The sequence below is a fragment of the Danio rerio genome, chromosome 4 (assembly GCF_052040795.2).
Source record: "Danio rerio strain M-AB ecotype USA chromosome 4, GRCz13ab, whole genome shotgun sequence".
Taxonomy (NCBI): Eukaryota; Metazoa; Chordata; class Actinopteri; order Cypriniformes; family Danionidae; genus Danio; species Danio rerio.
Genome location: NC_141024.2, coordinates 16,512,101 through 16,532,423, shown reverse-complemented (window position 1 = coordinate 16,532,423; position 20,323 = coordinate 16,512,101). Strand labels below are relative to the sequence as shown.

General features: G+C 33.4%; 2 protein-coding genes across 2 annotated transcripts; both read right to left on the bottom strand.

Annotated features, from left to right (window-relative positions):
- Window positions 1-1,204: 1,204 nt before the first annotated feature.
- On the bottom strand, window positions 1,205-3,115 carry ucn3l (urocortin 3, like). The gene is made up of 2 exons (NM_001082954.2): window positions 2,993-3,115; window positions 1,205-2,322 (listed from the first exon to the last, which is right to left on the bottom strand). The coding sequence occupies exon 2, from the start codon at window positions 2,311-2,313 to the stop codon at window positions 1,870-1,872; it is 444 nt and encodes a 147-aa protein (NP_001076423.1). The 5' UTR covers window positions 2,314-2,322; window positions 2,993-3,115; the 3' UTR covers window positions 1,205-1,869.
- A 5,384-nt stretch (window positions 3,116-8,499) lies between these two features.
- si:dkey-117n7.5 lies at window positions 8,500-14,925 on the bottom strand. The gene is made up of 4 exons (NM_001044894.1): window positions 14,589-14,925; window positions 11,260-11,322; window positions 9,131-9,325; window positions 8,500-8,921 (listed from the first exon to the last, which is right to left on the bottom strand). The coding sequence occupies exons 1-4, from the start codon at window positions 14,833-14,835 to the stop codon at window positions 8,908-8,910; spliced, it is 519 nt and encodes a 172-aa protein (NP_001038359.1). The 5' UTR covers window positions 14,836-14,925; the 3' UTR covers window positions 8,500-8,907.
- Between the last annotated feature and the right edge of the window lie 5,398 nt (window positions 14,926-20,323).

Sequence of the window (20,323 nt, the reverse complement as noted above, 5' to 3'; positions counted from 1 at the left end):
ATATTTATATCTTAAACTTGCTAGTTTATTTGAAGTAATTTACCAAAATGTTGTGGTTGATGTGGTGCAGTGACAAAAAAAAACCACAAAGCTAAATGTATCTGTCTATTTTAAGACATTGGAAGGCTGGAAGGGCATCTACTGCTAAAGCATATGCTGAATAAATTGGCGGTTCATTCCGCTGTGGCAGGAAACGCTGTCAAACTCAGTTCTTGGAGGGGCGCAGCCCTACATATTTCAGTTCCAACCCTGCTTCAACACACTAACCTGGAGGTTTAAAACAAGCCTGAAGGGCTCAATTAGTGTGATCATATACATACAATATATACAGTATATATATATATATATATATATATATATATATATATATATATATATACAATATAATACTATATTATTTTGAGAAGGCATTTTCCACGCATGGAAACGTTTTGGGAAAACAGAAAAGGTCAAAGTTTTGGAAAAGTCCGGGAAATTTGTTTAACAAATTTCTATATACTTAAATTAGGGCTGTGTGATATTGGAATAATCTGACATTACCATATTTTGTATTTCTGTGATACATATTGCGTATGAATATTATTTCACCATGATGATTTAACAGGTTTATTTGGATTGATTGGGGGGGGGGGGGGGGGATTCTGTAGAGGAGTGAATTTCGAATAATATATAACAAATAAATTACAAGCATAGATAAAATAAAACACAGTAAAAATAAAAGTGAATTATAGTTTTCATGTATTTATTCAGGTACAGATATTGAATAATCAACACTGCATAGTCTCCGTTGTATATTATTTAAGCTTTATTAAAGTTGCAAAAACTGTGGCCGGATGTTTTAAAATTTTAATTATTGAAATGTTCACACAGCCACAGGCCTTAAAGGAACAGTTTACTCAAAGATTAAAATGTACTCACTATTTACTCACACTTCACTTGTTTCAATATTATAGGAGCTATTAAATTGTATATTTTTTTGTGTGTTCAAAAAAAAAAAAAGAAAATTCATAAATGTTTGAAACAAGTGAAGGGTGTAATGACAATGGTAAGTAATTTTAGGGTGAACTATCTCTTTAAAACTGCATGCAGGTGCAAGTTTGTCTTCTTGACTTCTGGTCTTAAAAGGTTAAGCTAGACAAGTGAATATGTTTTGAAAGATGAGCAAAAAAGAAAACCCCTTAAATAATATTCTTCAAATAGACTCTTTAGTTTCGTTTGCATTTATTTATTTATTAAACGATAAAATAATTATTTTCAGTACAAAAATATTCAACTGTCGGTTTCATCAACAGAAAGTTTTCTGAACTTACATCCAACCCTTCAGCCGTGTATTTTTATTCATATGACATTTTTCAAAATTAATTGACATTCATCCGATCCGAGATAGGTAAATTGTGCTGATGAATAGAGATAGTAACGGTAGTATTTTCTTTCACAGAGCAAAAAAAATAATAATAAATAAATATTAAAATAAATACATAAATAAATAAACAGTCAAATAATTAAATAAATAAACAAATTGATACTCCAATCTCACAAATTTAGCACTGAAATCGAGTTTCAAAACAATAATTGTGTTTTCAAAATCCAGTCATGATGTCATAAGTCAATTTTTCCGGTTAAACAACACAAACAATCAAACAAACGTAAGTATCAAGACCAAACCATTATGTGCTGTAATGGGCAGCCTACCTCCTAAATCAAAACCCATTTACATCACCTCTGTATAATCTTTTGAAGTTCCATTCATGTCCAGTATTGCTAATCTGCTAGCCTATATGCACCTGAAAAAAACAAACTTTATTGAGATAACATGCCTCAAGTGGATACAAAAATGCTCAAGTCAAATTGGTGACACGAACACAGAGTTCATTTTCTCTTTCCAATCTGCGCAAGTAGACGCGCGTTGTCGTCCGCCTTCGCGCGCAGGTTCTTGGCTTTGGCAATGTTGAAGAGGATGTTCATAATGTTGGTGGGCACGTCGAGGGATAGAGTGACCTGGCTGCGTCGGTCGCTCTTCGCACTGTTGCGGTACAGTTTACTTCTAAGCTGCGTCTGGCTCAAGTATCTGTATTTGGACGCGGGAGTTGTCCTCCTCTCGCGCGGCTCCTCGGAGGAAAGCGCGTGAGCTGACTTGAAGAGGAGGTTTACACTGTCCAGCAGGGAGTTCGTCGGCTGCCTCTTATCATTCGCCTCGGAAAACACCTCGTTGTTGCAGAGAAAGTTGGGCTCGGGGTCGTATGTTGGTAAGCAGAGGCTGGAAACTGGTGCGCAAAGGAGTGCCAGAGCGAGGAGGGTCCGCGCTAGCCACATTGTTCTGCCCTGTTGAACGGAGGCGAGAGAGATTGTTTACAAGGCAAGCACTTTCATATTTTGTGAGGAGGTTAACATTTGAGTGGCAAATTTGAAAAGCTTCTGAATATACTGTGGTAAAAGGTGACATTAACGGGATATTTATACTCTAAAAATTTAATTTACAATAATTTTACGTGCCCTCGACTGGTTCCAAACCTTTACGAGGTTCTTTTTTCTTCTGTTGAACAAAATATATTTTGTTGAAAGCTAAAAACTTGTAACCATTGACTTCCACAAAGGAAAACACACTATAAGCAATGGTTACACGTTTCCAACATGTTTCCAAATCATTTATTTTGTGAATAAAGAAGAATGTAACTCATAAAAGTTTGAAACAAGCGAGTAGCTAAATGATTTGAGAATTTTTAGAGTGAACTATCCCCTTAAATAAGTTGATAATTACAATGTTATTACTGCATCCTTGTGTCCTTCCAAACATAACTTTTTTCCCATCTGGATAAAACAAAGTGTCCTGTTTCTGACTGCATCTTTGTAATTGCATAAAGAAAAATGTGCACTGTAAGCCCCCATAAGTCATGCATATCTGGAACAACCTGTGTATAAATTACGGCAATCTAGTATGCTACTGTCTTATTGATGAAAGAATGATTCCCTCAAATGTGCAAAAGTGCCTTACCTGCACTCTTTGAATGAGGAAAGTCTTCTGAGGTGAAGCGCTTCTCGCTCAGCCAGAACTTTTGGATCTCGAGTCCGAAGTGTTATTGAAAAGGCAAGCGAGTCACTATCAACTCAATATCGCATTGGATCATAAGAGTGATTTAGTGGGTTTGATATCTCCCTGGCTGCTCATAATATCCGCTTGGACTGTTTGCTCATTGGACGTGCATTCATTTAGTATAAGCACAATTACGCCGCAGTCGTACGCCAGCAATAACGTCATTTATTGGGATCCTCCCAGTAAAATGAGGCGGTGATTAATGCGCTCGAGCACCTAACGCGCGTGTACAGTCACCTTATAAAATATACAAAGCTGATTTGCGTATATAGCCTTAATGTATGACTCTCATTCAGTGCATGTGCATTCATAAAACATTCCTACCTTATATTATTTTAATACTGATCAGCATTTCATTAATGAGTGAATGCGAACAGATTTGAAAGTTTTAAGGTTGTTTTTACCATGGTATTACTGGATAACTTCTTTATATATATATATTTGAAAGTTTTAGAATAATGACTACATTTGCATGTATTTATGATATGCAAGAGCAGAGATGCCAAAGTTGGCCCATGACAACCTTTGATTTGCCCCACCATTCCATCTGAGAAGAGGGTAAAAATGGAGGGGTTGGTTGCTTTTATTAGAGCTTATATTTTCTAACTTTTTTTATCGTTGAGATACAAAAAAGCAAGCTTGAATTAAATGTTTCAATTAAATTAAATGAATGGCACAGACTAATTTGAACTCCATTGTGTTATAAATAGAATTGTTTCTTTTCATTGTAGTTAATTTTAAAATATACAAAATGATAACGCAATAGTTAACATAATATGATTAAAGTAATCCTTTCTATTTATTTTTAAATATTGTTATTATTAAATTAGTAATTAGGCAATTTTGTAATACAGTTTGCAATATTTACCTTCAGCCTACAGCCTTCAATTATGTTTGGTTTTTGGCTCATGATAAGAAAAGGTTTTGGCATTCCTGTGTAAGAGCATGTTATAATCTGACCAGTTTTTAGCACTGGAATGAATCCCAAAATGTAAAAATTTATAACTAATCTATAACTTATGATTAATCAAAAGTTGATTTGCTGATAACAAAACATTGGTAACAAAAACGCTGATAACAAAGCAGAAGTTTTAAGCTAAAATATAAATAAATATTGTTTAAATGTTCACTCTCTAATTAAAAAAGTCCAACTTTTTTCATGCCGCAAAGTATTCTCAATAGACTTTTACATATAATTGTGCTAGATGTGGGGAAAATGCTTTGCAAAACTTTTATACTAACATTTACACTCTCAGAAATAAAGGTACAAAAGTCATCACTGGGTCTGTACCTTTTCAAAATGGAATATTTTGTACCATACAGGTGCACATTGGTACCTTAAAGGAACATTTTTGTACCTGTAGGGTTTACTTGTGTACTTTTATGGTACTCTGAAGTACACAGTTGTACTTAAGGTATACCTATGTATCTTTATGGTACAAAAGTGGACCTGAAAGGAATAAAATTTTACCTTTAGAAAAGGTACTGCCCCAGTGACAGCTTTTGTACCTTTATTTAAGAGAACTAAAAGTCTTCCATACATACCTGGGTCCAAAATGCCCCAATCACAAGATGTGTGCATTTTCAAATAGTAATTTTGCCTAAAAATAATTGTTAAAAAGTTCAATATAAAAAAAAAAAGATGTTTATTTTGGATGGATATTATGGATGATGGATTTACAGCACAGTTTGGTCCCCCTAGTTGAAACTATGCAGTTTTCAGACATTGCTTAAGGATTATGGATCAATTCTAACCAAAATATATTATGACGATTGAAGAATGTGAAAAAAAAAAGATTTTGTCTTATATACCGCTCACTGTACATTATAAAGATGTTATAAATAGCTAACTTACATACATTTGTACATAGATAAACAAACACACATTAAATATTTATGTAAATTACTTGGGGGTTAACCAATCCAATCTTATGAGAAATATATAACTTAGCATGTTTTCAATTTATTAGATATTATTTACTGGACATTTTGCCATGTGCAAAATAATTCATTCATTCATTTTCCTTCAGCTTGGTCACTTTATTTATCACGGATCGCCACAACGGAATAAACCTACAACTTATCCAGCATATGTTTTACACAGCGGATGCCCTTCCAGCTGCAACCCAGTACTGGGAAACATCCATACACACTTATTCACACACATACACTACGGACAATTTAGTTTATCCAATTCACCTATAGTGCATGTCTTTGGACTGTGGGGGAAACCCATGCACCAATAGGAAACCCACACGAACATCCAGAACATCCAATCTCCACACATAAATGCCAACTTGGCAAGCCGGGACCTTCTTGTTGTGAGGCAACAGTGCAAACCACTTAGTCACCATGTCATCCCTTTTGCAAAATAATAAAATATCTAATTTGTTAGTTATTATATAAAACAACTGACCACTCATTGACCTGACTAGCAAACAAAAATACCCCAGAGAGCTTATGACTGAAAAGGTAATAAACGAAGGCTTTTAAATCAGTCAACATAATGAGAATCTACCAGCACATCTAAAAACATTCAGCACCACGGACAGCGCCGTGTCTTACTTACTTCCACTGCATGAGCAATAAACCATTGACAAATCTGGAAGTCTGCATGTTGTTTCCTCAGTTTTCAGGGTCAGTGACCACTTCGAATGTTTGTGTCTCTTTTTAGACATCCCTGCGAGTTAATTGCCGTGCAGTTCACGCTCATAAGTTTAATGAGTTGTCTCCGCACCTCTTTTAAATGATTGATTGTTTTGCTATCAAGGGCCCTGAAGTTTAGCGACTTCATTAACGGTCACCCTTAAAACATTGTAAACATTGCGCTTTGGACTTGTGCATTATTCCACATGACGTTAAAGGAAGCTCATTAAAGCTTAAAAACGACAGGCTACATTTTAAAGCAGGTGTAAAGGGCATCTGTGCTCGGTAGTGTACACAATGCAGTTCACTCAGGGATCCCCTTAGACACAGTGTAAAGGGCGTCCTGTGTTCTGACTTGTACCACAGTCTTCTCAATGTGCTCTCAATTGGACCGCAGCCTGAAACACGCACCTCCTGCAGACGGGACATATGTAAAGGGCGAGAAACCTCGGGATGCAGCAGGGAGCAGCTAGGTTGGGGGTTTATATAAGACAGAACACAGTGAATGTCGGAGGAGGGTGAAGCTGGATAAAGGGATGAAAGATATTGAGGGGTAAAAAATGAGAATGAAAGAGATGGGGGAAGATGTCGCCATTAACAACAATGTGCATTTATTTTTAACACTCTGGTGTTGTTCGGTCAATTTAGACTGAAATGAATGCATTTTCAGTTTTAAAAAAATCATAACTTTGTAGGAATGATAGAAAATGTGGAAATTGCTTGTGTGAAGATATAAATATTTACTGTATATTAAGCTGTTTTATAGAATAGCCATGTTAATAATGGCTTTAAAAAATGTACTTACTTTTCGAGTGCTTTGGACTTATGATTTCGTTGTTTATCTTTATGAATTCCTTACCCAAAGAGCACAGACACATTAATTATCCCTGAAGCACTTTTGGTTTGATTTTGTATTTTGTTATGGTTGTTTGCAAACATAAAATGTCCATGAACTTAAATTAACAGGAAATGCAGTTAAATTTGTGAAAATTTGTTACAAAAAAACAAAGAAACACAAAACATGTGACTGGAAAAGAGCAAAGTTTTGGGAATTTGTGAACGAAATTCAATTATTTTGCAATAATGCACAATTTAATAATTTAAAACATATTAAAATTCTAAAACTTAATAAAAGCTTTACAGGTTTTTGTTCCCAAGATGGCAACTCTTTGTCTCCATTTGGTTGATTTTAGGTATGTTTACTCTACTTTTAACTTTAACACTGGGTCTGATTTTGGGTCGTGTGCTGGCAGTTTACGGTGTGAAAATACAATGTTATTACTTTAAGGTAATGTAGCTCTTAATCTGCTTTATAAATTAAGTGAAAATTGTAGATAGATAGAAAGACACACAGACAAACAGACAGTTAGTTAGTTAGTTAGTCAGTTAATTAGTTAGTTAGTTTTGTGGTCGGTCAGCGGACGGTCGGTAGGTCTGTCTTACTTAAAATTAGCCAAATGGAGACAAAGTTTTGCGGATAGCCCACGGTCAGACGATTGGGCCGTCAGTCTTAAAAATAGCCAAATGGAGACAAAGTCTTGTGATTGGTCGGTCGGTCGGTCAGTCTTAAAAATAGCCAAGTAGAGACAAAGTTTTACGGTTGGTCGGTCTTAAAAATAGAGAATGGAGACAAAGTTTTACGATTGGTTGGTCGTTCTGCGGTTGGTTTGTCTTATGAATAGCCAAATGGAGACAATAGTTTTGCGGTTAGTTGGTCGGTCTGCGATCGGCGGGTCTTAAAAATAGCCAAATGGAGACAAGATTTTGCAGTAGGTCAGTTGGTCTGCGGCCAGTCGGTAGGTTGGTCAGTCCTAAAAATAGCCAAATGAAGACAAAGTTTTGCTGTTGCTCGGTCGGTCAGTGGTTGGTCAGTCTTAAAAATAGGCAAATGGAGACAAAGTTTTGCTGTTGCTCGGTCAGTCAGCGGTCAGTCAGTCTTAAAAATAGCCTAATGGAAACAAAGTTTTGCAGTGGCTCGGTCAGTCAGCGGCCAGTCAATCTTAAAAATAGCCAAATGGAGACAAAGTTTTGTGGTTGTTCGGTCGGTCAGTGGTTGGTCAGTCTTAAAAATAGCCAAATGGAGACAATAGTTTTGCGGTTGGTCAGTTGGTCTGCGATCGGTCAGTCTTAAAAATAGCCAAATGAAGACAAAGTTTTGCAGTTGCTCGGTCGGTCAGCAGTCGGTCAGTCTTAAAAATAGCCAAATGGAAACAAAGTTTTGCAGTGGCTCGGTCAGTCAGCGGCCAGTTAGTCTTAAAAATAGCCAAATGGAGACAAAGTTTTGCGGTTGTTTGGTCGGTCAGTGGTCGGTCAGTCTTAAAAATAGCCAAATGGAGAAAAGATTTTGCGGTTGAATTATTATTAAATTTAATAATAAAGACATATTTAATTAGCCATATTTTAATTAATGACTCAAAATAGTAATACTATAAATGCAAATTATATTGATCACACTCAGATAAAAATAGTGAAGTAAATCTTATCCTGTCCAACTCACATATACACAAATGTGTAAATGTAAGCCACCCACAAATACAGCTCATCCACTCAGATGCACACAGGGCCTTTCTGCCTGCCCACAGGAGATGCCGTCCAGACACGACTCGACTAACATTGCTGAAGAAAAGCCAACATGGCAGCACTTATACACAACACAGGGCCAAGCTCGGTGAACACTGTCCAAAATCAGAGGTCACGATGAGCAAACATTCTCACGCACACACACATTCACTCACAGGGAAAGCTATATAGCTCATTCAAAAAATGTATTCCGTTCATTCTTTTATTATCTCACATATTATATTAAAAACAGTCAGATTAGGAACATATTACAAACCGAACCATTAGTGCAAAATGGTAAACAGGACACTTATAATAATAGTGCATTTAACAACTAAATTAATCATTTTTTAAACTGTAAATCAACATTTACACATTTAATCATACCAACAAAACTGTATGGCTTAAAGTAAAGATCATGTGTTATGAATTTGTTGATGTCCTTGTATTACAACAAAAGTGCAATACATGATGAATAAGGAAGTTATGAACATTGTTTTTGTCGCATACAGCTATAATGGACTAATATACATATGGGAAATGTACAAAAATAGCATTTTCAGTAAAGTTAACATCAGTTTAGCTGTTAAAATAGCATGTATTTTCCTTCTTCAGGATCCAGAATCTGTAAGTAGACAGAAAAATGTAACTTAATATTCTGCTATATTACTTTAGACAAAAATTGCAGTTTAGATATCCTTAAATTATTAATAATAATAATAATAATAATAATTATTATTATTTTATTTTACTTTCTGATTGTAATTTTTCTTAAATATCACCTCTGATCATTTATTTTAAAACCTGAAGTCTGAATTCTGATTGGCTCTTTACCTCTCCTTCCCAGAATGCATGTACTCTGGCAGTCCTGTTTGGAGCTGAATCGGTTCCCATTTCCTCCACAGCCACCGTACACAAAAGGACGGCATTCTCCTGACACGGCATAATAGTACCAGAGCAGGACGTATTCAGTGCAGTGGCCCTCGGACATGGGTTCAAGACAGAGTTCAGCTGCCGAGTCGACATTCACTGCAGGTAGATATTACATTACATCAATTTCAAGGCAGTAGAAATGCATTCACACCGCTGCAAGGAAAACAATGTATTGAATCTGAAAAAAAGAAGTCAAAACCTATTAAATAATAACAATTTTTAAAATGTAAAAATATTCAGTCGTTTATCTGAGCTGTCAATATATTGCTGCAGGGATATATATATATATATATATATATATATATATATATATATATATATATATATATATATATATATATATATATAAATTATATATAAATACAAGAACTATAAATGATAACTAGACAAATAAGAAATCTTGGAGCTAAGCTGTCCATATATCACTGCAAAGATTTTAATTTTAAAATGTAATGGAATTTTCAAATGATTTTAATGTTCAGTTTATTAAACTATCAATATAGAAACATACAATTATTAAATTATTAAACTTTAAAAACTGAAATCATATACAGCACTCAGCATATATAAGTACACTCCTCACAAATCTATCTTTTAAATCTGCATGTTTTTATGCATATACATTAGATTTGTCAGTACTGAAGCTAAATCTGGAGCTTATCTTACAAAATAACTTAAGATAACGGTCTAAAATCTAGTACACCAATATTTATATGTTTCAGAAAAATATTAAATACAAATTTAAAAAAGAGAAGCAAAAAATGTGCAAAGTTTAGCAGAAAATGTGTAGGTTGTAATTTATTTTTGCAATATTTTGCTTGAATTTGATTGTATTATCCTTCAATTTTTAAATATGTTTGGTGACTAAAATATAATTTTAATTAATATATCTGTTTAATGAATCTGTTTTGTTTAAATGCACTAAAATATCAACACCATCATACCATCAATATATCACTACAAGTAATACTTGGATCTTCATATATCTATCATATAGATCATATATGATATATGATATATCAATTTATTAAACTATCAATATAGAAACATACAACTATTAAATTATTAAACTTTAAAAACTGAAATCATATACAGTACTCAGCATATACAAGTACACTCCTCACAAATCTATCTTTTAAATCTTCATATTTTTATGCATATACATTAGATTAGTCAGTACTGAAGACAAATCTGGAGCTTATCTTACAAAATAACTTAAGATAACGGTCTAAAATCTAGTACACCAATATTTATGTTTCAGAAAAACATTAAATACAAATTTTAAAAAGAGAAGCAAAAAAATGTGCGAAATTTAGCAGAAAAATTGTAGGTTGTAATTTATTTTTGCAATATTTTGCTTGAATTTGATTGTATTATCCTTCAATTTTTTATTATGTTTGGTGACTAAAATATAATTTTAATTGATATATCTGTTTAATGAATTTGTTTTGTTTAAATGCACTAAAATATCAACACCATCATACCATCAATATATCACTACAATTAATACTTGTATCTTCATATATCTATCATATAGATCATATTTGATATATGATCAGATATATATATGTCATATATCCTGTCTAACAGCAGCTCTTACTTTTAATCAAATGTATCACATGTCTTTCTATCAGTCAAATGTTCGGCTTATCTCTTGTCTCTGTCATACATATGCATTTTATAAATGGAAGCCCAACACAGCGATGATCGGAATGTATTTATTCAGCGCTCTCATTCTAGTCTTATCTGTCTCTTTTGGTTCCCTGTTTCTCATATTACACAGTGGATATGACAGAAATAGCTTATGCTCATGCTTATGTGCTTTTGGTGCTCACTACTTGCCTCACTACTTTCCCTGATATAAACCAAATTTTTTTCACTGCAGAACCTTTTAATTTAAGATGCAGGTTTAATTTGTGAATATCACTTATGCAAGCAGTTATTGTAGCTGTATAAACTGGTTCAAAGCACTTGGAGCTGCAGTCAGCAGAGGACGATGTTCTCCTCTTTTACTCCACACACACACGCACCTGAGTGGAGCTTGAGTACACGTCTCTTTTCTCTCTGCTCTCCAGCTCTCTCAGCACTGGCACCTGAGTGCAACAGAAAAGCTTTTATCAGAGCCAGATTCAGACTTAGTTTACACCAAGTACGTCAAAGCACAATCCATAGTAGACATGAATTTGGTATATAGACTCATTTTCAAGATCAAATTTACTAATGTTGATCTATTTACACTACAGTATGGTTGTTGGACAAAAGGGGAATGCATAATATTGGCATTGTGATTGGTCAGATTACTTGTCTGTCAAACTCCTGGAGTGGTATTGCTTCAGTATTGACCTTAATCTTCAATGCGGAAGTGCGCTCGTTTTTGCAATTGTTTTAGAACTTTTGATTCAGTCAGCCATGGGAGAAATGACTAGGAATAATAAACGGCAGAAAACGGTCAAACTATGCTCTACAAACAAGTGCATGCATGACTTTACATAAAAAGCAGAATAATATAACAAGAAAATAATTTGTTCTCAAGTTTTAAGTTCATACAAGTAGTCATACAAGTTAATACTTAGATTTAGGGGTATTACATTTTGGAATGATTTATACCATACAATGAAAAATTGTTCCTCTTTAACAAGTTTTAAGAGATGCATACTGTAGGTAACACTTTACTATAAGGTTCATTAGTTAATGTATTTACTAAAATGAACTAATCATGAACAACACAGCATTTATTAATCATAATTGAACATTTACCAATGCATTACTAACATTTAAGTCCATGCTAGTTAACATTAGTTAATGCACCATGAGTTAACATGAACTAATAATGAAAAACTGCATTTTCATTAACTAACATTTATTAACATGAATAAATACAGTAGTAGATGTATTGTTCATTGTTTGTTCATGTTAGTAAATGCATTACTTAACATTAACTAATGAACCTTATTGTAAAGTGTGGTGGTGTGGAGAGTCTCCCTCATGATTATGAAGCGCTTTGGGTGTATGGCCATACACAATAAATGCGCTATATAAATACACATTACATTACATTACCGATGCATAAGAAATCACTTTCATTTTGTCCTGTAATTTTATAAGAATTCTATTGTATGCATGATTTAATTTTATTTCATGTGTGTATGTGACTTTGTAATTTCATTTGTGTGTATTATTATTCACTAGTCACTGTCATTTAGCATTTTTTGTAATGCGATTGTTTTGTCATTGTCTTTTTATAATTATTATTTAGGCTCTAAAGAGGCTTTTTGGGCTTTTTGCCTCTTCATGCACATTATGGCTTATTTTTTCAGTTTTATTCAAATATTATTGTATTCTTGTGCAAATACATAAAGTGAAATAATATCAGTTTGCAACATCACAAACTGTTTTCAACATCTACATTTTTTTTGCAAATGAAGGAGACCTGAAGTCTCTAGCCAAAAAGATTCAAATAGCTGTGCCTACTCGTACGTGAAGAATAAGGTCAATATTTTGACAATGAATGTCTGGATCCTATCCACAAGAGTGGCGTTTTGATGAAACGTAAAAATGTTCTGTATGTTTTTCTCTCAAGAGCAAAATAAACCCACAATTTTTTTAAATAATTAATAATAAAAGCATATTGATCTGGGTGTTTGCACAAGCTCTACAGTCTATCAGCATTATTTTGAGAGATGCAACAAATACATTTCATTATTGGTTGGATGCTAAAAGTATATTTGAGATTATAGACAATATAAATATTCTTAATATTAATATTAAAATTATATTTATATAGTCTATGGTCTCAAAATATACTTACTCAAATATACTTATTGCCAGGTAGTATAAACACTACCTGACAAAAGTTTTAGGAACAACAAATAATAACTTGACTTTTAGTTGATCATTTGGTATCAGAAGTGTCATATGAAAAGCAAAGGCCTCTAGATTACGCTTATTTTACCTAAATAAAATATGATCATGGCTTGATTTTTAATTATTTAATTAGGACAGTAAGGTCTGACTTAGCTTAGACAAAAGTCTTGTTACTTAACAGAAATACAGTATAGAACAAAGTCATGGTGCAGTGGAATTAATATTGTGGCTGTTGATGTTGCCATCCACTCTGCAGATGTCTCGTATGCACCCATACTGAATGTGTCCCCAAACCATACTTTTTCCTTCACCAAATTTGACTCATTTCCATGCGGGTTGCAATAGGTCTTCTGCAGTATTGATTGATGATTGGAATTTATCTGAAAAATCAGCCTTCTGCCACTTTTTCAAAGGATTAACTAGAAGTCAAGTTATTATTTGTTGCTCTTACAACTGGGATTGACGACAAGACTTTTGTCAGGTGTATTATGGATTCTGCAATTTCTTTGATATTATGCTAGAAAATAGCTCTTTCTGTATTTATTCTGAACGTTGCATTAGCTTTCGTTTCATGTCTCAGGGATGAAACTGAGACTCTTGGAATCATGCACAAACAGCACATCCTTTTGGTTTTGATTTTGGCAAAATTGTCCAGACTTCTTGAAATAAAAACTGACTCTACACGAATTTATAAATAGGCTAGGAAGTTCTCAGCTTTTCAAAGCTTAAAACAGCATTTCATTATTGACAGTTTTTAGATATACCCACTTTAAACAAAAGAAAAAAAGCTATTTTATTATTGTACATCAAATGATTAATAAAGATTGTCCCTTTTTCAAAAAGAGCCACTGACTAGTTTACAGTCTGACTCTCTCTGTAACTCAAATACAGACAAAAGTCTGAAACTAACAAGAACATTAAAGCAAGCACTGGTTTTGAAGATCCTATAATCTTTTCTCTCAATTTATTCTATGATGTACTTAATTGATGACAAAGAACAGTTCGGCTATGTCTGATTGCCTGAAATCTTTGTCTTTGATTGCATACGTCATATAATAATGTGTAGCCTTTGCTGACTGTCACATCAGGCTACAAAAAGTAACTACTAGATGGTTGGAACTATAAAAAAAACAAACATTTCAAGTGATATTCACAGTGTGTGACTCATTTGCTTAAAAATAACACAGAGTAGACCATGCAGAACCTTTGCGTATGCCTCGGTATCTATTTCCTGTCACCATTTCCTGTTTTCCATCAAGCAAAGAAAAACAAGTAGCGTTTATGGATGAATGAGCTCTTCTAAAGATGCCAGATATCAATATAATAGGACTGATGTCTATTATTTACATTTAATCAATTCTCATCTGAATATGAAACTGTTAAATAAAACGAGAGTTTCCCTCATGCACACCCTTCCAAACACAAACCAAAAGGATGATATCATAACAGAGAGAGCGTGCTATAACATATTGGTTCAAAGCGGGAATATACCTACTTGTAACGTTGCCATATGCTGTTGTTGGCTCGGAAACAGCAGGATGAACTGTAGTTGTTTCATCCTCCACCTCTTCGTCCCACACTTTGGGACGGGTGAGCAAAAAGCGAGAGGCAGAATCCACTCTTTTCTCTTCCCTCAGGATGCTCCCATCATCTGGATCATTGGTGTTCACCATCAGGAGGATTTCTTTTCCTTTAGTTGAAAACATGAGCAACTTTATTTGCCAAATTAAATTCAAATGCATTCAAATAAAAAGGAAAAACAATCATTTAAATTGAGAGAAGTCATAAGAGTGTTACATTAGAGTATTACTGAGAGTGCTATAGAGAGTAGTGTGGTGTTGGTATTAATGAATGAGTTAGAACATGGAGTCCTTTGCCATTTTTCTTCAGTAAGAGAATCTACAAGAACACAACAGATGGTGGAACCCATGAGGTCTTCAGGCCTCCACGACGGGAGCATAAACTGAGAGAAACAAACTTGCACGTACACACAAAACCACACACTTTATCCACCTACAAACACATGTTAATGAAGCTCTGTTTTTCAGTCATCATTTCAGTTCAATGAATGGCAGTAAAACATGCAAATGAATTGGGTGACGTTTTAGTTTGGGGACCAGAAGAATATTAATATTGGCTATTTAGTGTACTAGTATTGATTGATGCCTTATTATGGGTGGCGTATTTCAGATTCCTTAATCCAATGACACATTGCATTTATGAACAACTTAATGACTATTAATAAGCAGCAAAACTAAAATGTGACCAAGAATGGATGTTAATGGGGATTGGTGGCATATTTAACATTATTTGCGGTTTTCTCTTTAAAATAGATTTTCTTATTTAGTTTTGATTTCAGTACAGTTACCTAAAATTTCCTAAATGCAGGGTTACTACAGGTTCTTGAAACCCTTGAAAGTTTGTAAAATGAAAATAATAAATAAATAAATAAATAAATAAATAATAATAATAATAATAATAGCAATAATAATAAATTAATTAATTTAACCTCCTTGAAAGTTTGTGAAAATAAATTTAATAATAAATATATAAATAATACAGGTCCTTGAAAGGGCTTGAATTTATTTTGTGCATGAAGTTTTCAAGAAAAAAAATATTTATTATTTCCTCTGGTCCACTAATATAAATGATAATAATAATAATACTATAATAATAATTGTACTATAATAATACTATAATACCCCCCCCCCCCCCCCCACACACACACACACACACACACACACATTACATAATGCTTAAGCCTTGTTTTCTGAAATAGTGGTAAAAAAATAAAAAATTAAGGAAGTTTTTTTCTGAAAGCAAGAAAAGTAAACATAATTCTAAGAAAAAATAAGATGTTACCCAAAATATTTCCCAGATGATGTTTAACAGGGCAAGGAAATTTTTAAAGTATGTGTGATAATACTTTTTCTTCTGGAGAAAGCTTTATTTGTTTTATTTTGTCTAGAATAAAAGCAGTTTTACATTTTTTTAAACACCATTTTAAAGGTCAATATTATTAGCCCCTTTAAGCTATATTTTTTCCCATAGTCTACAGATCAAACCATCGCTATACAATAACTTGCCTAATTACCCTAACTGGCCTAGTTAACCTAATTAACCTAGTTAATTCTTTAAATGTCACTTTAAGCTGAATAGAAGTGTCTTGAAAAATATCTAGTCAAATATAATTTATTGTCATCATGGCAAAGATAAAATAAATCAGTTATTAGAGATGAGTTATTAAAACTATTATATTTAGAAATGTGCTGAAAAAATCTTCTCTCTGTTAAACAGAAATTGGGAAAACAAACAAACAGGGAGGCTAATAATTCAGGGAGGCTAATAATTCTGACTTCAACTGTATATATTATTTCTTGCTTCAAGCATTAACCTTCAACTTAATGCTTTTTAAGTTTGATTTGAACCAATTTTCTGGAAATAAGACATATCTTGAGCCATGTACGTTTTATGTAAATGCATCTTGCTGTTAATTGTTTAAGTTAGTATTACTGGAACCAGTTAGTATTATAAGAGCTGCATACTAAGAAAGATAATCCCTGTTTTTTTGTTTTTTTTGTTTTGTTAATTCATAATGAGGTGCTCAATGCACTCTTACTCGTAGGAAAAATAAGGGTTTTATTTTAACATGAATGGTTCTACAGACCCTTTAATATTCACAGAACCTCACAATTAAATACAAAATAAAACAAAAATGTTAAACTATTTTACACACACAAACTATTAAATAACTATTTACAAAAATAGCTGTTTAAGGCAAAAGTATCAAACTCTTCTATGGGATGCCAGAAAAAAAAACACGCTTTGGAAACTTTATTTTTAAGATACGAAGGTCCATTATGTGTTTAGTATTTGCCAAACTACATATGTCATACACACATACTCACCACACTTGTCAACCACCTCTTTTGTCACAAGATCTTTCACTTCCTCCACCTGAACAAAAGAAACAAGTATTCCAACACACTGTAATCCATAATAACTTATATGTATGTATATGTATATATATTAGATAGAAGGTATTGCTGTTCACATACACTGAGTCCTGGATCTCCTTTTTCTCCTTTTGTGCCTGAGGATCCCTCTTCCCCCTGCATAAAGAATGCTGCGTGAATAACTTGGAAATGTAAATGTTTGTGAACAGATAAACTCCTGTTATGGTGGAGGATGCAGTTATTTGTGTGTATATGCTTTATTACATCTAGGCCTCGGAGTCCAGGTATTCCAGGCGGTCCCCGCTGACAGGCCTTTCCTCTGCCTCTCCTGCCCTTCTCTCCCTGAAAACATCAAAGCTGCATGTCAGCACTAAACAATCACTGACCCTGGGCCAGCCTGAGGCTACATACTGTACAACTAAACCAATGGATTTCTTACATCATTACTTACTTGAAATATATTCATATAAAATACTGTACAGACAATTTTAGAAAAGAAAACAGCAGAAAGTTAAGACTTTGCAATAATGCGAATGTGTAGTTTATAGTCATTTAAGCTATAGTTCATCCAAAACATGAAAATGACCTCCTTCATGCTGTTTTAAACCTTCATGAGTTTTTCTTTTTTTCTGTTTTTGCTGGCACTCTTTGACTTCCATAGTAGGGAAAATAATATATGGGGGTCAGTGCGTCCTAGCAACTATGGAGCTAATAATATGCCAAAAACAATTTGATTTTAATTGTGTTAATTTTAATTATTAACAATTTTAATTCAAATTTTTATATGCTGTTAAAAGTTGTTTTAAATTTAAATTTCATAACTTGAATATTGAATATTTGAAATTTAGAACAACTGAATTTTTCAAGGCTGAATTTTTATAGGCGTATTTTCAAACTTGAGATTTTTTTTTGTGTTCTGAATTCCAAGATTGCAGATGTCCAGTTTGTAAAAATACAGCTTCAAATATTCAAGGTGAGGAAATTCAGAACATCAAATTGTATGTTCTAAAATTCAAAACCAGAAATTAAAATTTTGAAATTCAGATTCTGCAGAAAGCAGTTCAGGGGTCATCAACCGAAACAAGTAGACGATTTGACGTTTGAAAATACATCTATAAAAAAATTCAGCTGTCTTAAATTTCAGATGTTCAATATTCAAGTTATGAAATTCAAATTCAAATAAGAAATAAAAAACAATTTTTAACAGCACATAAAAATTCTGATTTATTAAAATTACAATTGTCAATAATTCAATTTAAAACAATTCAAATTCTGATAATTTTGGCATATTATTAGCTCCATAAGCAACCAGCATTTTCCAAAATACCCTCTTTCAGAAGGAAGAAACTCAAACTGGTTTTTAATGAGTTAAGGGTGACTAAATGATGACTGAAAAGCATGGCAGTAGATATCATGAATTAACATGTATTATATATACAATATCCAATATTTATGATTTAATATACAATTATTATTTCTGCATGTATAATTTTGCAATGTTGTGTGTTTTTATTATTATTACTACTATGAATACTATTATAAATGGTTTACATTAATACTACTTCAAATCGAACGCTAACAATGAACAATTGTATGTTTAGAATTAAAATCAACAATAATACCAAAAAAGTTATATAAAATTATTATTATACAAAGTTATAGAAATTACATACCATTAATATAAATTTAACACTATGCTAATAATTTTTGGCTTATTTAAACGAGCATGAACTAGCAATGAACAATAACCTTTTTGTAATTAATCAACAACAACTACAAATAATCACAATCACCATTAATAGCACTTCATAATTAATATTATTAATTGGGGTTTATGTCTAAATATGTACATTTTGTGGCAGAGGCAAGAAGTTCACCAATACGGGTGAGTAAATACAGTACACAAAGTGACCATATCTTTCAATTTCAACAACCTTAATCCATTTCACAAAACCTGGGCCATGTTTTAAGATGAACAGTCCACGAGTGGAGCTTTCTGAACCTCTCCTTTCCCATCAACATCAAGAGCTGCCTAATTGTGGCTAAAGGCGGCCTCAGTGCAGAGTTTGGTTTGATAGCTCAAATCTTCATCCCAGCAGAAATAGCTCCAACCCCCCAACCTCCCTGTATCTGTCTCTCATCCTCTCCGTTTCGTGGGTTAATTAGGTCTTGTCCTCCTCCACATGAGATTGAGTGAGGTATGAAGTTGGCCGTAATTACACCGGCTTGACTATTTATCCATCTATTTGTGAGGTTTGATGAATCACACGCACATATAGGAATGCACATCTATTATTGTTTTATATATTGAATGTGATGTGGGTCATACCTTCGGTCCCATTTCACCTTTGGGTCCAACTGGTCCAGGTCGACCCGAAGGACCGTTAGTACCAGGTGTGCCTGGAGATCCCTTAAATCCTGAGAAACCTGCAAATCCAGTCACACCCTGAGGAAGGACGCGATGAATATGGGAATAAGCTCAAACTTATTCGGTGATCATTTCCTCACATACACATACTTAAGACATACATGGTAATGAATCATGATACATCACGCAACAAATATGGTGTCAATAATTGTTTTCCTGTGTCTTATAATTGAATTTGCACTGATAATAGTATTATTTTAGATCTATTAATTCCAGCAACAATAAACATAATAATAACTATATCCACAGTGATGGGTTGCGGCTGGAAGGGCATCTGCTGCATAAAACACATGCTGGATAAATTCATCCCACTGTGGCGACTCCTGATTAATAAATGCATTAAGCCGAAAAGAAAATGAATGAATGAATTAAAACTATCATTATACATTTGTGTTCACCTCAGTGTTGATGTCTGCTGTTTGAAATGTTCTGAATTTGTTAAAGCAGGATGGATTTTGATTGGTTGTCAATGTGTTTACCTTCTATCACCTCATTCCAACAATATAATTCATTTTTACCACCATCTTTGGTAATGTAGTGTGGACTATGCAGTTCTTTAACATTTCCAGCAATCTTTAAAACTACATCTTAATTGTCGTAGTTATGGTTTTTGGTTAGGAGAGTCCTTTATGGTTTTTATTCATATTCTGAATGAGCTTTTCTTGCATTCTCCATAAGTTTACATTGTCAGTTTACCTTCTCTCCTTTTTGTCCGGGAGCTCCATCAAGACCATTCAGCCCACTATCACCTTTTTCTCCCTGGACATTAACAAATAGCAATGAAAAAAGAAATGACAATTAACTCACCTTTAAAATAAAAAAAATCTATATCTCGCTGTGTAGAGA

Bases quoted from the DNA above. Each gene is read 5' to 3' on its own strand.
- ucn3l (NM_001082954.2), bottom strand. From the start codon at position 2,313: ATGTGGCTAGCGCGGACCCTCCTCGCTCTGGCACTCCTTTGCGCACCA.
- si:dkey-117n7.5 (NM_001044894.1), bottom strand. From the start codon at position 14,835: ATGCATTTGAATTTAATTTGGCAAATAAAGTTGCTCATGTTTTCAACT. The intron at 11,323-14,588 runs GTAGGTATATTC...TGTTGCACTCAG, and splicing joins AGCATATGGCAACGTTACAA to GTGCCAGTGCTGAGAGAGCT. The intron at 9,326-11,259 runs GTGCGTGTGTGT...ATCTACCTGCAG, and splicing joins TGTACTCAAGCTCCACTCAG to TGAATGTCGACTCGGCAGCT.